The sequence below is a fragment of the Ciconia boyciana genome, chromosome 10, assembly GCF_034638445.1.
Source record: "Ciconia boyciana chromosome 10, ASM3463844v1, whole genome shotgun sequence".
In the NCBI taxonomy this organism is placed as follows: Eukaryota; Metazoa; Chordata; class Aves; order Ciconiiformes; family Ciconiidae; genus Ciconia; species Ciconia boyciana.
Genome location: NC_132943.1, coordinates 37,278,305 through 37,298,182, shown reverse-complemented (window position 1 = coordinate 37,298,182; position 19,878 = coordinate 37,278,305). Strand labels below are relative to the sequence as shown.

Here is a 19,878-nt window from a genome sequence, read left to right as displayed (position 1 = left end):
CGCGGTAAAGTGACAACGTTCCATTGGTCCAGCGGCAACAACGCACCTATGTAATGGATTTTTAAAGCAATTCTGTTCCTGCCTTGAGAACCCCATCACCCCACCTGGAAAGTACTTTGTGAGACAAAGCGGCATGTCAGCCCTTTTTCCCTAATGAAAGAGTTATGTAAAATCATCATGTGATGCCTACTACAAGGAGAAGGAGCAAAGGAAAAACCACGGCATAAGCTGCCTTTACAGATACGAAATAATACCCTATGGTCAAATGACATAATCCTGGAATTAATGACCCATCAAGTAGAAGTCCTTGTAGCAGCTGCATTTTAGTCTGACAAATAGCATTGTGTAAAAACCCTGAATGTTTGCTTGAATAAATCTAGTCAGAACATAGTTTGTATTGCCTAGATATATTTGTTTGAATTCCTGCTTAAAATGTACATCATTGGTTTAAAGACATTTCTAAGGTATTCTGGAAACACTCTAACTTGAAAATAATTTAGAAATACAAGGAAAACAGCAGTGGCTATAAGAGCCATTATAGCAGTAAGGCTGACTATATTACATCAAAACATTGGTCTGGATTTGTAAATCCCTGTATGTTTAAATCCTACCTGGATTACAGTTTGCTTCCTTTAATGTAGGTACTGTTCTTAAAGGGTATGGGGGAAGGCTTTTGGGTTTTTTTGTTGTGGTTTGGGTTTTTTTTTTTTATAACTACCACTGAAAAGTTATACCATGATAAAATAATAATAAAGTCAGGGTCTTTATTTATACTAAAACATAGAAATGCTGAAGTCAGTCCTATATCTTTCCATGAGAAATCTACTTTACAGTATAGGTAAACCACCTTATTTAACTCTGACTTGCTTCAGCAAGGGCTCACATTTAAGTGTTCTTCATGTTTGTTTTCCCCAGTCAGGAACAGAAACAGAAATGGTTTCTCATTTAAAGCAAGGGGATTTTTGATGACAGGGTGTTTTCCGGATTTCCTCATGAAAGTAGTTTCTCTTCTGGACCTGAGAGAAAGGCTCATACTCTATTTACATAGTGTTTTGCTGGGGAGAATTTTGAATGGGGGTGGGTAAATGAAGGTTACTTTTCTTGTTTAATAGAGAGTTAACATCAGATTTGACCTGTATTTAATGTTTGCAGTTTTTTATTTGAAAAGTCTATGTTTTCAATGTACGTGCTTTCTACTTGGTCTAGTTTTTGTGTCTTAATGCACTTTCCTGTGTTACAGCCAGTCTCAAGCTGAACAGCAACCCCCTCTCCCCAAGACCCCCCCCCCCCCCAGTTTTAGAGACCCTAATGAAGCTTTGAATACAGGATAAACTCTATGTAAGGCATCTTAACCTTGTAGCAGATGTTGGTTTATGTTATGTGCATCTGCACTGACATTAGACAATTTAGCTGAGATGTTTGTAAAATATTTTTGCAATAGTAGTGTGTTATGAAGAAATAAAATTTATTTAGCCAAACTGCCTAATGGAGCACATTTTACTGTGTGGTGGGGTGTTTTTTTTTAATGCATAAGAATTCCCAATTTGTTATTTAGGCCTTCAGAAATTATGATGCTGGCTGCTGAAGTCATGACATTTGGAACATAATAAACTTGGGGTCATGTTCATTTGCTTTCTGATTTGGAGATTTTAGTTTTTTACATGCCAGCTTCTGACTATATCTCAAAGCCTAGATGTTTACCTATTAAAATAAAATTGGAGAGAGCTTTCCAATATTATCCTCAAATTTAGAGCTAAATCAGGACTTTTCAGTACTGTAGAAAAAAATAATTTTGTCCCCTAAAGACTGAGGGAGAGAGAAGTTTTTGTAGCTGCTATCCTGGACATTGATTCTTCCTTGGATGGGGGCAGCTCAAGAATGCCCAGGGAAAAGGCAGAGAGGGGCTGTTTTGGCAGCATGTGCTGGTTAAACTACTGGCTCCCTTCTTCTCCAGTACAATCAACACAGACTATGGGTAGATGGCACCAGTAACCAGTACTCTGCCTTTTTTATTTATTTATTTGTTTATTTTTATTCCTTTATGCTGTCTCAGCTGATGCATTCAGCTGAAACTTGAAGGAACTAATTTCATTAACACCTGTGATAAAATCAGATTGCTGATAATGCCGAATGGCCACTTACCTGCTATTGCAACAAGACCATTCCTTCCACTTGCTACCTATTGTTTTTAACTTAAATGGAAAGTTTACATCCTAGACACTTTTATAGTACCTTAGCACAATAGGTTTCTGCTTTACACTATAAAACTGCTATACTACCTTTCATTTTATTCATAGGTATGTAGCATTGTATAAGTATCCAACAGTAGAGAAAGGTGTAAAATGCTATGCCGTAACTATTCTCAAGTTTTATATTGTTTAAAGCTTTGTTTGGCAAGTAAAGCCGAGAGATCTCTTTGTATTCGAGAGTAGCTGGACAAATAGAGAGTAGAAGCCAAATCTGTCTTTCTAGGCTGTGTAACCTTGGGTGTGGTTACAAGCAGAATAAACCCATTTTAAGTCCCTGATGCTGCCAAAAAGGATATAGTTCCCAGCCATATGTTCCTGTCTTCTCCCCAGCAAGTTAGCTCTGCTTCCCTCCCCGTGCAGTCAGCTGGATTGGTCCCCGATCCAGCTGAATATTTTTTTAGCAGGGTTCATTCTTAGGTGGTTCATGTTGTGACTGTGTGACCAAAAGGTAGTAGTGCCAAGACAGAGGCTGGCAGCAGGAACGTATGGACAGGAGCAAATGGGAACTGCTACCCCTTTTGGTGGCAGCTTCATCTGAAACTAACCCAGACATGCAACTGCATCCTTGGAGCAAAACTGTCCTTGGGTGGATTTTCAGGAATTAAAGTCACGGAAGGGAAAAGAAGATGGTAAAACAGGGATATTAGAAGTATGCTCAAGGCAATTTCCTATTTGGAAAACATCTTGATCTATTTTTGGTTTTCTGTACTATGAGAAGGTGACATGCAGGTGTCCAAACTATGTTTCTGTCTGTGCAAGGGTGACAGTATAGATGTTCAAGGGTACATAAACCTGTGCAGATGTGCTAATCATCAGGCCCTCCATGTCTTTAGCACCTGTTCAATAAGAGTGGAGGAGGGGGTGACAGAAGGAAGTGGGGTTTTTAATTACCTTTGATGAAAGTAGAAAAAACACAGTAGTTCTCTGTGACGCTATGCGCTCGGCATTGATTTCTACATAGTTCTAATCTAAGAGCAGAAGTAGTCCAGATCCTTGCTTGTTTTAGCTGACTGCAGATTAGGATCACTTTTGTTGTCCTTCTCATGGGATTTTCCTAAGGGAAGTAACACGGTCTCTGGAGACAAAACATTCTTTACAAGGTGTAAGACAAGCAAGGAAGTTTTGATTCAAGTGGTCGCATGTCTCTGATTCATAGTGGGGTGGGGTTTGGGGATTCCCCCAAGCAGTCTGTGGAAGTGATGTATGGCTGTTGACCTCATTGACTCCTTTAGCTTCAGGCACTGTAAACCAGCGATTTAGGTGACTTTTTTACAAGATACGTTTTCCAGAGTGTTACATCGATTTTCTCATTAGGCTGGCAAAGTTTCCATTGTTGTTCCAATGAAAGTATGTAAGAAACGTTAAATGATTTAAAGACTCTTAACATTCACGCTTGCAGAAATACCACTCATTCAGTTGCTTCTACCAACCTTCATCACTGAACAGTTAACATACAGACAGCAATGCAGACTGTCCCTTATTTAACTTCCTCTTCTGTATGGCAAACTCTCTAACATTTTTGTTACTGAATACCCTTTTGCTTTACTCATAGCTTGTAAGCATGCTAGTTGCCATGCTTTGTACACTACAGTGACATTAAGAATAGAGATGTTAACGCTTGGTAGAATAGTAGAAGAGTTTCTGTCCCACTTCTAGCCAAAGGCAAAACTCACATAATTTAATCAGGGCAATATTTCTTCTAGAAACATTAGTCCTAACTTGGTTTTGGCACTGATTCTTGAGCAGTGCTGTAATCTGACTTGAAAGTCCAATATTTCAGGTATGAAGTATTTACTTGTGTCGCTGTCAAAGACACTATAAACATTGAGCTCTTACAAGAAATCGGTATTGTACAAATGCTTTGTATGTAAAAAAAAATCTGTATTTGGCCCTAGATGTAAAAATGAATAATAATAATAATAAATCCTTTTTAAAGCCTATTTCCATGAAAGGGCGATATCCTCCAATTTCTGCTTTTCTCTCCTCCTGTTTTCTGCTTTTCTCTGTATGCATCACAACCAATGACTTAGCTTTTCTTTTTTATTCATACTGTATAGTTTCCTGTGAAATTACGCTTCCTTTTCATTTTCTTTGTAGGCAACAGAGATTTTGCTCCTGATGATCCACTGGAATTCAAGTCTCATCAGTGGTTTGGAGCCTCTGTGAGATCCAAAAACGATAAAATTCTGGTAGGTTTTTGATGCCCTTCAAATGCCTCAGTACTGGGATACTGTAGTGGAAAAAAATATGAAAAGATCCGGGTAACTCAGAATTGAAACAAAATCCCACTAATCGGTATGGCTCGTCTTGTTCAGAATGTATTGGCTAGCCTTTTTTAACTCTTTATAAACTAAGGTTGTAGCATTTTTGTCTGGTTTTGAGGAAAGTAGTAGAATTAGTTTTCCTGAAGTTAGAATGTGTTATAAATTCTTGATGAACTCTTTACAACTGTTGCTTTAAGACATTATTATTTCTAAAATTCTTGAGATAAATCAGCTATTTCTAAAAATACAAACCGGTAATACTTCTGCCCCAGCGCTGATAGTATAAATCTTCTCTAAGAACACATGGTACATCAGCCAAAATTTTTTTTATTACTAGCTGTAGAAAACTGGAATTCCATTGTATTATTCTATACCCCCCAGCATTTTGAAGAGGAGTTTGTTTTTTTACTGCCGTGTTTTCTTCCTTAGGCCTGTGCCCCATTGTACCACTGGAGGACTGAAACAAAACAAGAGAGAGAGCCTGTAGGAACTTGTTACCTTCTTGCCGGATCTAAATCTGTGGAATATGCACCCTGCAGGTCAAGTAAGTGTAGAACACCGTTGCTTTTCAGTTTGGCCTTTCTCTTGTGTTATACTTTGTGTACTTTTGAAGTGGGATGTTTTACAGGTATTTCCCCCTTCCATGTACAGCCTCATAGCAATTAGAAAAAAACTAAGCTAGATCCAGACATCTGAATTCTCCTCCAGTTGATGTTCAGGATGCGGACCTTGCTTTCTCTACTGTAGGCCAGAGGAAAATCTTAGATGCAAGTATCATCGGGATTGAGGACTTCAGTTTTTGAAAGGACCACTTCTGTAGTAATCACTCGAGCACAATTATGTAGCAAGTGCTTTTTCAAAGACCAACTCTAGAATTTTCTGAAGCTTGATTATTGTTATTCAAGTAATTTAAAGAGAAAGCTCATTTTAGAAGACAAGGTTTTGCACAAGGTTTTTCTGATTTCCATGTATGCATACATACGTAGCAATGCATTGTTTTAATTATATTTGTTATTGAACATTTTGAGTCTTATTTTCCAAACACACTGCATCCATATCATGTAGTTGAGTTTGTTGATTATTGAGACACTTATAACCTTTTTTAAAATGTAGAAGTCTAAAAGTTGAACGTTCAAGCTAGGATTTTGTTTTTAATTGCTGAAAACCATTGGTGAACAGCAGGAATGAAATCCAGTGTGGTCCAACATAAAAAGAAGTTAAATAAGCATATATTAATCTAAATCATGCTAGTTAAGTAGTCACACTTTTCCAGATAAGGGGGTCTCAACATTTCTACTCTGGAGCTGTATAATTGTAAGATGAACTCAGCCATAACAATTCTTGCTGGGATGAGTTTCAGTATGTAGAGAATTTTTCAGCCAGGTCTGCTATTTTTGTTTGTTTGTTTTAAGCCAATACTTGAAATAACTTACGGTTATGTACCTTTCAGATTTTTATTCCATACCAAAAGAAAAACTTATTCCCTATTTTCCAGATACCTTATTTCCTGAATAAAAATTGCAAATATTTTTCCCCAAAACTTTTGAAGATTAAATACAAAGGAATATGTAGTTGGTGTTTACTTTCTGTTAGGCTAGAACATATGTTAATGTTATATGTATGTTAGGCCAGCCCTGAAGTTGTTGCAGCATTTGGTTGTGAGTTGTTGATAAAGAGAAAATACTGAGTTAGGAGAAAAAAAATTGGAAGGTTCAAGTTCAGGAGTGCAAGGTTACTTAGGAAGATGCATTGGAAAGTATCCACAGAATCATCTGATATAGTAGTGATAAGATTTATTTTATTTATTTTTCTCTCTTTCCTATCCGTTCTTTTTTGCAGCCACTATCGATGCAGATGGACAGGGATTTTGTCAAGGTGGATTTAGTATTGACTTTACAAAGGTATGTAATTCTTTCTCAGTCCGTACAGTTGCAAGTTAACAGCTCTGATACAGACCACATACAAGCACAGCTGTTATGAAACTAAATGTAAACTACCATTCCTGGGGGGGAAAAACCACAACCAAACACATCCTTGTAAATAAACTGAAATAACTTCAAACAACTCTGGTATTATAAACTTGTTTCTCCCTACGTCTTCACAGCAGCATGCTTTCACCCCTTGTAGGAATCATGTCCTGAACAAATAATCCACTTTTCCAGCCTCATGCCATAAACCTCTGCTGCAGCTAGTGTTCAAGTGAAATAAACTGTAGTAGTCAGGTTTTTTGAGACACTTATTTTGAAGGCATCGGTGCATAGCTAGTGTTACTTCTTGAGGAAGAATAACTTACTGCTAAAGGGAACTGGTAAACAATGTTCTTGTGAATTATGTTTTGTTTTTCTCATCGGCTAGCAGAAGTAGACTTTTTTCTTTTTTTGCCGTCTGTCTTATGTTTCTTCTGCTTTTATGTTCTCCCTGCCTTTTATAGTTGTTGTTTTTTTTTAAAGTTCACAATTACTTTTTAAATCCAAGCGCAATAAAACTGTGCACAAATCTGAGAACTAACTATAGTTTTTTATATTGCACAGTTAAATTGTTTAGCATAGTCTGGACACGTTAAGACCATGCAAGTCCTGTTTGTGATGTGGCAATTTTTTTGGTTCTTCGCATCTTATGATTGGGTCATATCCCTTCATTCTTTGCCCGAGGACGCTCTTGTTTTTCCTCCAGAGCAAACTGTGCAAAGTGCAGTGTAGGACTGTAAGTGTTTGAATTATTTTGCATGCACCCATCAGGCTTACTGTGCAGACTGTAGCCCCAGTTAAAACCAACCTTGGCCTCTAATCCAAAACCCTAGCTGAGTGGGCAAGCCTGGCTATAAGGTATCTCCAGATCTCTGACCTAGATTTTTCTGAGTGGTGAATATGGGAGTTTTTAAGATTAAACCCTGAATAAGTGGCTTAATTATGCAGCAAAGCCTATGGCCCAATTCAGTACTTATGGAGCAGATTCCCAGTGCTGGGATGGCTAATGTGGTTAATGTTTCCTAAAATGGTTTGTGGATTGCAGTTGTACCGAGGAATATGGGGTGGGGGAATTGCATCACAGCTTTCCTGAATTAAACTTTTCTAAAGATAAGTTGCAGAAAGCGGCAGGGGCAGACGATGAAACTGGTTTTGTGTACTGACCTAAAAACATGTTATGATTGCCTTGTAGCAGTCTTGAAATGCAATTAGGAGAAAACTTCTGTTGTCTCAGATTTATGTGGGTAGAAGGGTCTATTACAATAAAAGCAGAATTCTGCTTAGAATTTGAAATGGGTGAAATAGAGAAGCAAGTCACTGAAGGCGTATTGCTTGTTATCTCAGCATTTTCCGAGATGCGTTTTTAATTAATTGTTCCTTAAAAAACCCCTATATTTGGGTCAGTGAAGCTACAGTGATATACATGCATGGAATTACTTCCCATAAACATAGGACGTGTTCTATTGTTTTTGGATATGCTTAATGTGTTTTTTCTTTTCTCATTTTCTTCCCCCCCCCCTACCCAAGGGAGACAGAGTGCTACTTGGAGGACCTGGAAGTTTTTACTGGCAAGGTGAGATATATCATTTAAGTCACAGAGAAGCTGACCTCTTAGATTTTACTCTTTATCCTCTTAGTCATTTGTATCCACACTCCTCCAACCACTGTCAAAGTCTTCGTCAGTAAAAAACTAACAAATATTTTTTTTCATCTTTCGAAATATTTCCTGAATAATCAAGGCAGCCACAGATTAAAGCTGAAGTAATAATTGTATAGATGTCTTTTGTCTTTTAAATAACTCTATGATCATTTTGAAGGCATTTTCCCAGGAATGTGGAATCTGTTTCCACCAGCAGGATAAGTTTCCTTTTTCCTTAGAATATTTTGCTTGTTGTTTTAAAATCTACATGTTTTGTAATTTCTGACACACGTACGAAGCATGTATTGTCAATGAGAAATGTACCCTGCAAGGAGATCTATCATTATTTTCCTTTGACGACAAAGATGTATTGCGCTTGTTTATATTGACCTGTTTGAGCCATGGTGCATGTTTTACCTCTAACTGCACTGTTTACACAGAACATTACCTATACATTTTGCTAATGTGGGCTTCAGTCAGGATTTGTTTGCAGGATCATTCAATGTTTAGCTATAGCTCGCTGTTCAAAAGATGGTGCTGCTACAATCACGACATAGCTGCCAAACTCTGCTGCCTGTTTTTGAATGTAAATACTAGTGTTTATGAAAGACTTTCTACGTCACGCCAGCCTACGTGTAGATGCAGCAGCACAGGAGGCTTTTCTCCAGTCCTGTGTTTTAAATTCTGAACAAAATGGAATGACTGAAACTAAACTGCAGATACAGTATAATATAGATAAAGTTTGTGTATTCATTTTAGTGCTTTTTGGCAAAAAGTGACATCTCATCTGCCAAAACAACCTTATTCTCTTCTACTACTACCAAAAAAAAAAAAATCTCCGCTCTGAATAGAAGACAATAGTATACTTCTAAAAACTAGATTTTTCACCCCAAATTTTTATTCCACATTCTGAGATGCTGGAGGAGTAGTTTTCCCTATGCTTCATACATGTATGGATATGTATGTGACGTAAGTGCTCTTCTGGAAAAAAAAAAAGTTTTTTGTGATTCACGATTAAACTCAGAGAAAAGAATGTAATGAAGTCACCACCTAGTGGCTAGTGAAGTGAAGACAGAGAACGCGGTAACACGCTACGCTCATCTTACTAGCTTTTTGTCTGCCATGTTAAGCTCTCATGGTATGGTATTTATACAGGGAGCGATGACTCAGTTCTGCAATACCATAAGCATATGCTCACCGTTACCTAACCGAGCAGTCTCATCTAAGTCCTGGCTTACACGTAGGAACGGCTACTATTTTCAGTGAGAACTCTTTGTGTGCTTTTGATTAAATTTGTGCATAAATCTCTGCTGAAGTAGGATCCAGATTTTCACTTATATCCTTTCTAGCGCTGCTGCTGTTGGCTATTTTCTGGTCGGTATTGTGGAAGAGTTGTTGCTTTAGAAGCAAGCATTCTGTAAATGAGTCCTGTTGCTTATCGAATGAGTGCACGCATTTTATTTGTAGTTTTAAACTGTTTTCTCTCGCTTTAGGCCAACTTATTTCTGATCGAGTGACAGAGATTGTGGCTAAATATGACTCCAAAGTCTACAGTACAAAGTATGATGACCAGTTAGCAACCAGACCTGCCAGTGCTGCTTTTGATGACAGCTACTTGGGTGCGTAGTTTGAAAAGGAAGAAAACCTGGCTATACTTGAAAAACTCCCTTGCGCTATTCATATTTAAGTCTAAAGCACACTACTATTAATTCAACACTGAAGAGCTACATATCTGAAAATGCAGTAATTTACGTATGACAGAAGCTTAGTTATCTTGCCATGGGCTTGATTCAAAAAGCACCTGATGACAAAATAAATGGAAACGTTTCCATGAATTTTTGTGCTCAGTGATTCAGGCCAAATACAGGAATGGCCGAGGTACGATTTTTATGTGAGAAGTTAGTCACATACCTTTTTTTTTTTTTTTTTTTTTTTTAGAAAAGCAGCTGTTCCTAAATAATTTACCAAAACAAAACAAAAGTGTGAAAGTATCATGTTTGGGAAGAAAAATAATGAAGACAGTCCCATAGAGGGGTGGGAAATCATCATTTAGCTTCATATGTGTCTAACTGGGTTCAGAAAAAAGCAAGGATAGACAGTTCCCAGGATGATAATTTTAAAATGTTCATCTTCTGATCTCAAATTCATGGATGCTGATGAATCCTAGTCTAAAGCTACTTAGGCAATATTTATTCCATTGCATTTTAAGATGAAGCGAGAGGACTGTGTGTAGAAACCTATGAAGAGTATACAGAGAGATGAAAGGCTTTAATAAGGTTTTTAAAGTGATTTACTAATTTTGTCTGTTGATCAGGTTATTCGGTGGCTGTTGGAGACTTCAATGGTGATGGCATAGAAGGTAAGACCCTTGCTTCAGTAAAAAAATAATGTTAATAGGCTGCGCAGGTCTTTCCAATAAATGGTATAGAACAAATGATTCAGTGCACAGGAAAATGCATAAAGCACTAGGAACGGGCTACTCTGTTCAAGCAAAGTCATTGTGCTTTGGGACCTGAATGTTATCCGGGTGTCTTGCTTTTTATTTCAGACTTTGTATCAGGAGTCCCAAGAGCAGCAAGAACTCTGGGCATGGTAGGAAATGTGAAACATTAAACTTTACAATAAATAAAAAAGATGAATATTTTTGGTGTGCTGTAATGTGTATTTCTTGATGTGCAGGTGTCTATTTACAATGGGAAAAACATGTCTTCCATGTACAACTTCACTGGAGAGCAGGTATGTAGCTTTATTCAGTGTGGTGGGTGACTGGGTGGCTATTCCTATAGAAATATGACATGCTGAGGCAGTATTTAGGATACTAGAATGTTATTAACTTACGTACCAAAGAAAAATTTAATGAAGTCTGTAGGAATCCTAAAAATATATGTTCTGTGAATACCCATTTTGTACTACTACTTAGAAAAACAACCTTATTTAAATGAAGGAAATGCTGCCTATTTTGAGAATTGGGAAAGAGGACTGGATCATGAAAGGGGGAATGGGGAAGGTAACTGATCAGTTTACTTTCTAACAGAGTAAGGAAGAGAAAGGAAAATATAAGGAGAAAGGAGACAAAAAATGTTGTGGTATATATTATGATCTCCCTAACATCTTTTCTATACTGCTTTGTATAAACTTGTTTGTGTGTTTATATCACTACAACTCACAAGCCTGGTTGAAATTTTGTTTTCAGATGGCTGCCTATTTTGGGTATTCAGTGGCTGCCACAGATATCAATGGGGACAAGTAAGTGCCCTCTTCTCCCCGCTGCCACCCAACTTGTTTCTGGAAAGAAAAAAAGAGGCTTTTATTAAAAAGTCTTTCCTACAATATAGATTTCTGTCTTCATTACTGGTTTAACCTGTCTCTGAGCAACACACTTTCTCGCTAGCACTCAACATTTTTTTTAACAATTGTAGATTTGGTTTTTTATTTATTTACATAAATACACATGCTTTAAATGTATTAAATTCTGATATATTTGTGTTTACTTTGTCAATAAATATTTGCCTTCAGTTGCAATTTAAAGGTAGGCAACTTTCATCTTAATATTGACTTCAGTGCTGAGTTAGTCCTGCTAACAGATGCTTAAGAGAGTGAAACTGAATTTTCATGCTGTTACTGAAGAAACTTATCCTTCTTTGGTCCAGTTATACAGATTTGTTTATTGGAGCCCCTCTTTTTATGGATCGAGGTTCTGATGGGAAACTTCAAGAGGTCGGCCAAGTTTCTATTTGCCTTCAACGAGCCTCTGGAGGGTTTCAGATCACAAAGCTGAATGGTTTTGAGATATTTGCAAGATTCAGCAGTTCTATTGCACCTCTGGGGGATCTAGATCAGGATGGCTTCAATGGTAGGACATCATTTATTGATCAGTATTTTCCGTTCGTAGATGAAATCTAGACAGCACACAATGTGGATTCTGCACACAAACAATTAGGCATTCTAACCATGACTGAATGCTGGACACTAAGGTCTAGACTCCTTTCGATGCTTGTATGCTACTCCCAAGAATGCTAACAGGAGTTACATGTATGCATCGAGCAGAGACTATACCATTTAAACTACAGCATGGACTATTTTAGCTGTTGCACTGATCAGTTTATTATTTTCGAAGTGATAAGTACAGTAGAAACTTCAATGAAATATCTGACCCTCCACTGTGACTTGTTAGGACATCTTCAATATAGTTTTCCTGTTTCCATTGCTGAAAGCCAATTTTCCTCTCCAGAAACACAGTGGTGACTGAAAAGAAGGTTTTGTTTCAGAGAGCTGGTTAAATGTTCTGATAGAAAAGATTTTCCTGAGAAAAGTCTAGATACTTTTATTTCAAAATGGAAGAGTCTGGTGAAAATATCCCTTAACAACTACAGCCAACTGTACCAAGAGCTGAGTGTCTTGAGCGAGTATTTGGATGAGAAATCTGAGTCTGATACAACTGAAGCTGTGGACTCTCAAACCCATTGCCAGTGCCTCTTGTTACTTTTGCTTAGGAACGGAGAGCAATGAAACAGACAAGAACCATATAGTTTTGGGATGGAGACTTCCAGGAATCCTAGGGAGAACACTTTGTTTTGCAAGTCATACTCCAGTGTTTCCTAAAGAGTGGTAGGAATTTGAGGTCTGCAAAAAATGCTCGTTTTTGTTTTTTCCATTCTGCTTGCAAGCTAAGCATTTTCTGAAAGATCAGAAATTATGATAGGCTAATATTTCAAATTCCCAGGTAGCTCTAACTTATTTTTTTAATGAAATCATAAAATCATAGAATAGTTTGGGTTGAAAGGGACCTTTTTAGTTTCTAATAGCATACAGAATTAGTGTGAAGATGCAACTTCACTGCAACTATTTACAGAAGACATTGGAAAGGTTCCAGCTGATAGCAAAAAATCCAGTCAATTGATGAGATTATCCAAAAAATGTTTTGATTCCATCATATTTTAATCTGAAATACACTGTGAGAAAATGATAGTAAAAGCTGCCTCTTTTTAAATTACTTTGCCATTATTCAGTCTGGTTTTTTGGTCTTTTTTTCCTGCTCTGTTTCATTTTGGGAGTGTTAATTAAAGTGTTTTCCATCACAGTATGGTGCAAGATTGGAATTTCTACTGTTTTCATAAAGTTTGTAAAGATGAGTCAAAAATAAAAAATTGTAACTTTTGAGTTCTTGTTCTTTTCATTAAACTATTTCAAATGTAAGGAAAGAGGAGGGAATAATGTAATTACTCTGTATAGCATTTCATGTTTGGTCTTTGAACAGACTGTGGAAATGTTGAATTTAGATCATACGTACACTTCTAAAGGTGTCCTTACAGATAGTCCAGTTAGCATTTTGTTTATTACTGTTTATTAGTCATTGATAATCAGTATTCTCAAATTTATGAAGCTTTAAGAGATAGCATAATTGCACTAACTGAAAGTTCTCCATAAAACATATTGCCAAGCCACGATCAGGATAGACTGGAATTTGATATTTACCATTGTTTTAGGCTGATTTAAATTTTCCAGAATTACTAAAATGTCACACCCTTTGGAGGAACACAAGTGTGCTAATGAAATGGGCAGATAGTCCCACTTAGTTTTGTGATTTGGCGCCAGCAGTGACTAATTTTGGGTGTTTAATACTCTCAAAAGCATCTCAAATCCATATGATTTGGCTGTAAGTCAGTTACTGAAATGCAGAAGTGTTTGCAGAACTATTCCTTTACCTCCTCCCCCCATACAAGTCTATGATATATGTTCTTGTTAAACATTTATACTTCCTAGAAAAACTAGCACTCAATTAAAAAAAAAAAAAAAAGTTGTTGAGCATTTTAAAGGCTGGTTGCATTTCCTCCCTACTGACACACATTGAAACTGTAATATCGGAAATTATCCATCAATGTAAGCACAAATATGTTCTTCTAGTCTGTGTCTGGAGATGATGACGATTGTTCTTTTTGGTTTACAGATATTGCAGTTGCTGCACCATATGGTGGAGAGGACAAGAGAGGACTTGTCTATATCTACAATGGAAGAGCAAATGGTTTGAATGCAGTCCCATCCCAAATTCTTGAAGGGCAGTGGGCCGCTCGCACTATGCCACCCAGTTTTGGGTACTCGCTGAAAGGAGCCACAGATGTGGACAAAAATGGATATCCAGGTCCTTTGCTTTAAATGTCACTTGAGAATAACTTAATAGTAGCCCCACCTCTGACTAACAGCACATTTTAAAAAATAAATTGTAATGTGTAATATTTCTCTTTTCTTCCTAGACTTGATTGTTGGAGCCTTTGGTGTTGACACAGCTGTTTTGTATAGGTACGTATCCCTCTATGCTTATACATAAGCGCAAGCAGAATGAAAGCTCAGCGGCATTCTTGAGTTACAAAAGAAAGCAGGATCAGGGAACTCTGAAATTCTGCCACTCCACCTTCCAAACTGCTGGAGGCAAAAAAAGGTTATACTGCTGTTTTCACTGAGTAAATCTACAGTCTGCTATCTATTATTTATCTTTCTCAGTAATCTATAGTTAAGAGAAAATACAAATAAGCTGTCTTCAAGGCTTTCTGAGTGACAGTTTTCTAGATTCTGCTGTATACAGGGTGCTGCTAGCTCTTACACTGCAATCCCGATATTCTCATCCAACCTTGCTCATTTTGGGAAAATACCATATTTGTCTGTGCTAGAAATAGATAGGACTTCCTCTTAACACAGTTGTCCATGTCCTGACTCTGATGGCAATAAAGGGGCGCAGAAAAGCTTCCTGCTTTTCCCTAATCTACTCCATGATTATTTGTTATTCTTGTGGTTTCACAAAATATTGTCTAAGAGTGTATGTGTATATTTCAGCAATTCGATGGGGAGGGTATTGTCTAACATGGTGTTGAATGCTGTTCAAGAGGATGTTTTCTTTGCAGGGCTAGACCAGTTATTAGAGTAAATGCTGCCCTGGAAGTTAATCCAACCATTCTAAACCCAGAAAACAAAGCCTGTTCACTGTCAGATGTGAAAGTTTCTTGGTAAGCACGGTATCTTTGTTTTCCTTTGAGAGGAGGGACTTCGTTGGTTTTTATTTTCATAAGCTTTCAATTTTGAAAGGATTCAGGAAGTCTAGTCAGCTCATTAAAAAAAGGCAATCAAGCACAGATTTTTCCGAAAGAACAGACAATACAAAATACGACATTTTTGACAACATCGTCTTCAATAGATGCTAGCCTGACTCCTAAGTTGCATCCTGCCTGCAGAGATTACCAGTTGTCTGTGTTGAGCAGAGTAAGATCTTCCCAAGACGGTAACAGATCACACAGCTTTTGCAATGTTTTTACCTGTTAACGTACTTTTTAGGTGGGCTTATGGAAAACACTTGGGAAATTATCTACTCTGCAAACTGGTTTTAGTTCTTGTTCCTGGACTGTTAGCCAAATGCGCTTTTCCTTTCTAGTGCTAACTCCTTTTCAGCTCAGTAGGCCAGTTCCTTCCAGATTTAAACATAAATGAGCTACATTTGATTTCAGGAATAAACACTCTGCTTCACAGGTGACTATTCCTACATGAATGAAGACTCCAAAGCTTTGCATTGCTTGCACTGCTGTCTACTTATTAATAGGTTATAGTTTTTCTCTGACCAGTAGAAAATAGCTTTTGGGAGTGAGCTAGAGTCTTAAAAGATAATAGCTTTGAACTGAGAAAAACAGTAAAGAATTTTAGAAGAAAATGAGAGAAAAAGTGTGTGAAATTAATATTTTCTTTTCCTCCAAAACAGCTTCAAAGTAAAGTTCTGCTTAAAAGCGGATGGCAAAGGAAAGCTCCCTAATTCACTCAGTAAGTTCTGCTAGTTTAAAAACTTTAAAGTCTTTTTATATTGTCTGCAGACATGAGCACTGGTCATTGTTCTTTTTTATTATTGAAACAGATGGTTACCCTTTACAGCACAATCCTACCAGTTCATTACCCCTATACATCTATATGTCTGTCTTCAGCAGTTTTTTTGCTGAAGTTGTGTTGAAGTTAGTGGGATTTGAGCATACTTAGGACTTTAAGCATACGTTTAACCACTTGGTGGAACTAGTCTTGGAAAGTCCTTTGTATTTTACAGAATTGAGATCAGCTCTCGTTAAGGTGAGTTTTAGACAAGAATATTCAAGTATGTGCATTGTTAGGCCTGAAAAATCCAGACAAGCCACAAGGGACTTATCACATTTCTGTTGAAATCATGAACTTCTGATTGATATCACTGATTTTTGCATCAGATTCTCTGGATCAGAATTAGGAACAGATTGTTTCAAACCGGTTTTTAAGTTGTCTCTAAGAGATTTTGTAGTGTGGCAGACGGCCTGCTACAATCAAGTTTTGTCTACTGATTACAAAAGCTTTTCCCTATTTTCTGTATGGCATGTATAGAGGGTGGTATGATCTGGGAAGATTGATATAAATAGCTGTTACATATTTTAAATTTCATTATCTATATCAAATATTTGAAGTAATTAGATTAGCAATACAGTTAAATAATATAAGTGTTATGTGCAAGATTGCTTTAAAATTTTCTGGGGGAAAAAATTTTTAACTTTTGTTCTTGCAGTTCTATAGCAATTATAAATGTATCAGTGCTCTTATATGTTTCCAGTTTTTAAGGAAAAAGCAGAGTCCAATTTAGGACAACAGTGCTTGTTAGTTACTGTATTGAGAACTAATGTAGTAACAGATTTTACGCTGAAAGAACTGGAAGTTTTAAAAGTTCCAAGTACTAGGTTTTCATTGTAGCCGAAATGAGCATTCAGCTCCATTTCTGATGGGAATCTGCACTGTGTTTAATTGAATAAAAAATCCCTAACCTAAACGCTTTGGATTGGACAGATTTCCAAGTGGAGCTGCTGTTGGATAAACTCAAGCAGAAAGGAGCTATAAGGAGAGCTCTCTTTCTCCACAGCAAACAGCCTAGCCACTCTAAGAACATGACTATTACAAAGGGGGGCAAAATGAATTGTGAAGAACTTGATGCCTTTTTGAGGGTAAGTAGCCATTTATGTTTTAGGCAAATAATTTTTGGTGCATTGTCTATTACAAATTCCTTGTGTTAGGCGTTTTTTTTAAAAAAAAAAGAAAAAGAAAAAAAAATGCTATGGAGACTTCGTGCCCAATGCATAGACCTAAAATTACTAAAACCGTATGTCTGTCCTGAGTTATTACTGCTGTCACAGGATGAACGATGGATGTTATACTGACTAAGGTCCTGGTCACTAAAGGGATTGGAAATTCAGTTCTGAACTTTGTTGTGGACTTCTTGGCCAAGTCATCTAGGCACAAAGTTAGTTATAATTTCCAAGGAACATGAAAGTCAATAAGAAGAGGTTGTGCTTTTACTTTGGAGGTAAAAGAATAAAGAAGAATACGGATCTGCAACTAAAAAGCAAAGATCAGCAAATAACAGACAGAGAAGGCTGAAATATTAAGTTTTCTTTTTTCTCAGTCTTTTTGTTTTAGTCCCCACAAATGTGGACAGATGCTAACACAGTTAAAAAGTGTAACCCAGTAGAAGAAACACTGGCTGAAATAAGGAAAGACATGTGAAAGTGTAGCTATGTAAGTTAGATGCAGCTCAGATTTATCTCTGAGTACTTACAAATCAAACAAACAATACTTACTCCCCTCTCCAAAAAAACCCCCCAAACAATAAAAACACTAATAATCATTAAGGATTCATGGAGGATAGATAATACCTTTCTTTGACTGGCCTTGTGAGTGGGATATACATGGAAATAGACATCCCAGATCTCAGTGTTAGTAAAGCTTTAACACTTTTGCACCTGACATTCTCGTAAAGAAAGTAATGATACATGACCTGTATGAAATCACCTTAAATTGGATGCAAAACCAGTTGAAAAGTATAAGTTATCAATAGGTTTCTGCCCATAGAAGATAGCTTCTGAAGCAAGATCCTGCAATAAGCTGTTCTAGATTCAGTAATTGTCATTATTCTCTGAAATGAGAATAATGAAGCAGAGTTTACATTGATAAAATCTGTGGCTAACATAAAGCTAAGAGATGGTTTGTAAGAATTCTGAAAGGCAGGATCAACATTTGATAAATAGAATGATTTGAAATGAACCATATGAAAGTCAGCAACTCCAACTGCAAAGTAATAATTTTAGGAAGGAAGAATCACAAGTCCAAAGATTAGTATCTATGAGGGATCTTAGAAGCATACTGAATTTTGTCTGACAGGAAAAAGTGGAATTGTATAGCCCTTTAGGCTCCTCGCTATTATAGTTCTATTAATTAATACTTCTGTATGCTCCAGTTTTCCATTTGTAAAACAGGCATGTTACTACTAAAATTGTCCATCTTCAAAGTTTACACTGCAGGTTTTCTGACAAGAGATTTCCTAGTTTGAAAAGAGCTCAGAAGTTTTAATGTTGATTTGGCTTCCTCATTCCTACTACAACATGAACAATAAATAATAATACTGCTCAGTATTGCTCTTGGGATGACTGTTGCCTATAGAGACTTCTGAAGGATATTTTCATTGTTGTTTTCTTCACATGTTTTAATTGTAGTTCAAATCTTTGGTTTCCTCAGGATGAATCTGAATTTAGAGACAAACTAACTCCCATTACTATTTTTATGGAATATCGTCTGGATTATAGAACAGCTGCAGATGCAACAGGATTGCACCCTATCCTCAACCAGTTCACTCCTGCCAATATGAGCAGACAGGTATACTTCTTATACAATCCGTGATGAGAGAACCCAGAACATATTTTCAGCTTTCAATACTTACTCAATAGTTGTGTTCATCTTAGGACTTCTGAAAAATTAAGATACCAAAATATACATCTAGGCTTTAGTCTTTGAATTATGGAAATATTGATGGTTATTGTATGTTTGTCTTATTTTTTCCTTCTCTCTGTGTCAAATTTCTTTTTTGACATGTTATTCCTTAGTGCTGGACTTCCTTTTCACACATACTAATTAGCAGTTTTCTGGAGAAAAGCAGTTAGAGTAGTATTGAAGGTGTTAATCTTGAAGGATTGGAGTTTCATCCATTGCTCATACTATGCTGCTCTATGTATATTATGTTTATCCCTATAGTTCTCTTAAGGTAATAAAAATAGTATTTCTATTTCTGCCCTTTATACGAAGTTTTACACTTGTTTGTAAAGAGGTTAGTGGAGATGCAACTCGAGATGAACAGATCATTCCAAGTGTGGAAAGAGGATTAAGATATGTAGACATCAGTCCTAGAATTGCAGTGTGGCAGGATGAGGCGGAGTGCCCCCCCATATATAAAAACTCATTTGTTCTCTTCTGAGACTAATGAGATGAAGATATCTCATAACCAGCTATTTAGAAAATTTTTCATTTGGTGGTGAAACAGTATTATTGGAAATGCGTGTTAGAACAGATGCAGGAATTATTATAACAATATGCATTTGATTTTTGCATAGGCACATATTCTGCTGGATTGTGGTGATGATAATGTCTGCAAACCAAAGCTGGAAGTTTCAGTAGAAAGGTAAATACATGAGAAAAATACTACAGGGAAAATTAACTTCCCTACTTGAAGAGCTTGTAATACTTTTTTAAAAGGATGTACTGAAATAAGTAGGACTCCTCCATGTATACAATGTAAACTCATGCTTATTTGTTTTAAGGAAAACCCATTTTCTGTGGTGTAATCTAATGTCTTTAGCATGTAATACAGGGAGACCACACACCACCAGCACCACCCTGGCCCCCACTATAAGTTCACAGTATTTATTTGTATATGTACTAAGCTGGAC

General features: G+C 36.9%; 1 protein-coding gene across 1 annotated transcript in view; it reads left to right on the top strand.

Moving 5' to 3' along the window:
- Positions 1-19,878, top strand: part of ITGAV (integrin subunit alpha V) — a 51,644-nt gene that overhangs the window by 13,139 nt on the left and 18,627 nt on the right. Inside the window, exons 3-19 of the mRNA XM_072874631.1 lie at positions 4,347-4,438; positions 4,943-5,057; positions 6,353-6,414; positions 8,008-8,053; positions 9,613-9,738; positions 10,434-10,478; positions 10,668-10,711; positions 10,799-10,855; positions 11,313-11,365; positions 11,770-11,972; positions 14,067-14,258; positions 14,371-14,416; positions 15,016-15,117; positions 15,861-15,919; positions 16,952-17,106; positions 18,674-18,811; positions 19,543-19,610. Coding sequence (XP_072730732.1) covers positions 4,347-4,438; positions 4,943-5,057; positions 6,353-6,414; positions 8,008-8,053; positions 9,613-9,738; positions 10,434-10,478; positions 10,668-10,711; positions 10,799-10,855; positions 11,313-11,365; positions 11,770-11,972; positions 14,067-14,258; positions 14,371-14,416; positions 15,016-15,117; positions 15,861-15,919; positions 16,952-17,106; positions 18,674-18,811; positions 19,543-19,610 — 1,603 coding nt within the window. The remainder of the gene's footprint in view (positions 1-4,346; positions 4,439-4,942; positions 5,058-6,352; positions 6,415-8,007; positions 8,054-9,612; positions 9,739-10,433; positions 10,479-10,667; positions 10,712-10,798; positions 10,856-11,312; positions 11,366-11,769; positions 11,973-14,066; positions 14,259-14,370; positions 14,417-15,015; positions 15,118-15,860; positions 15,920-16,951; positions 17,107-18,673; positions 18,812-19,542; positions 19,611-19,878) is intronic.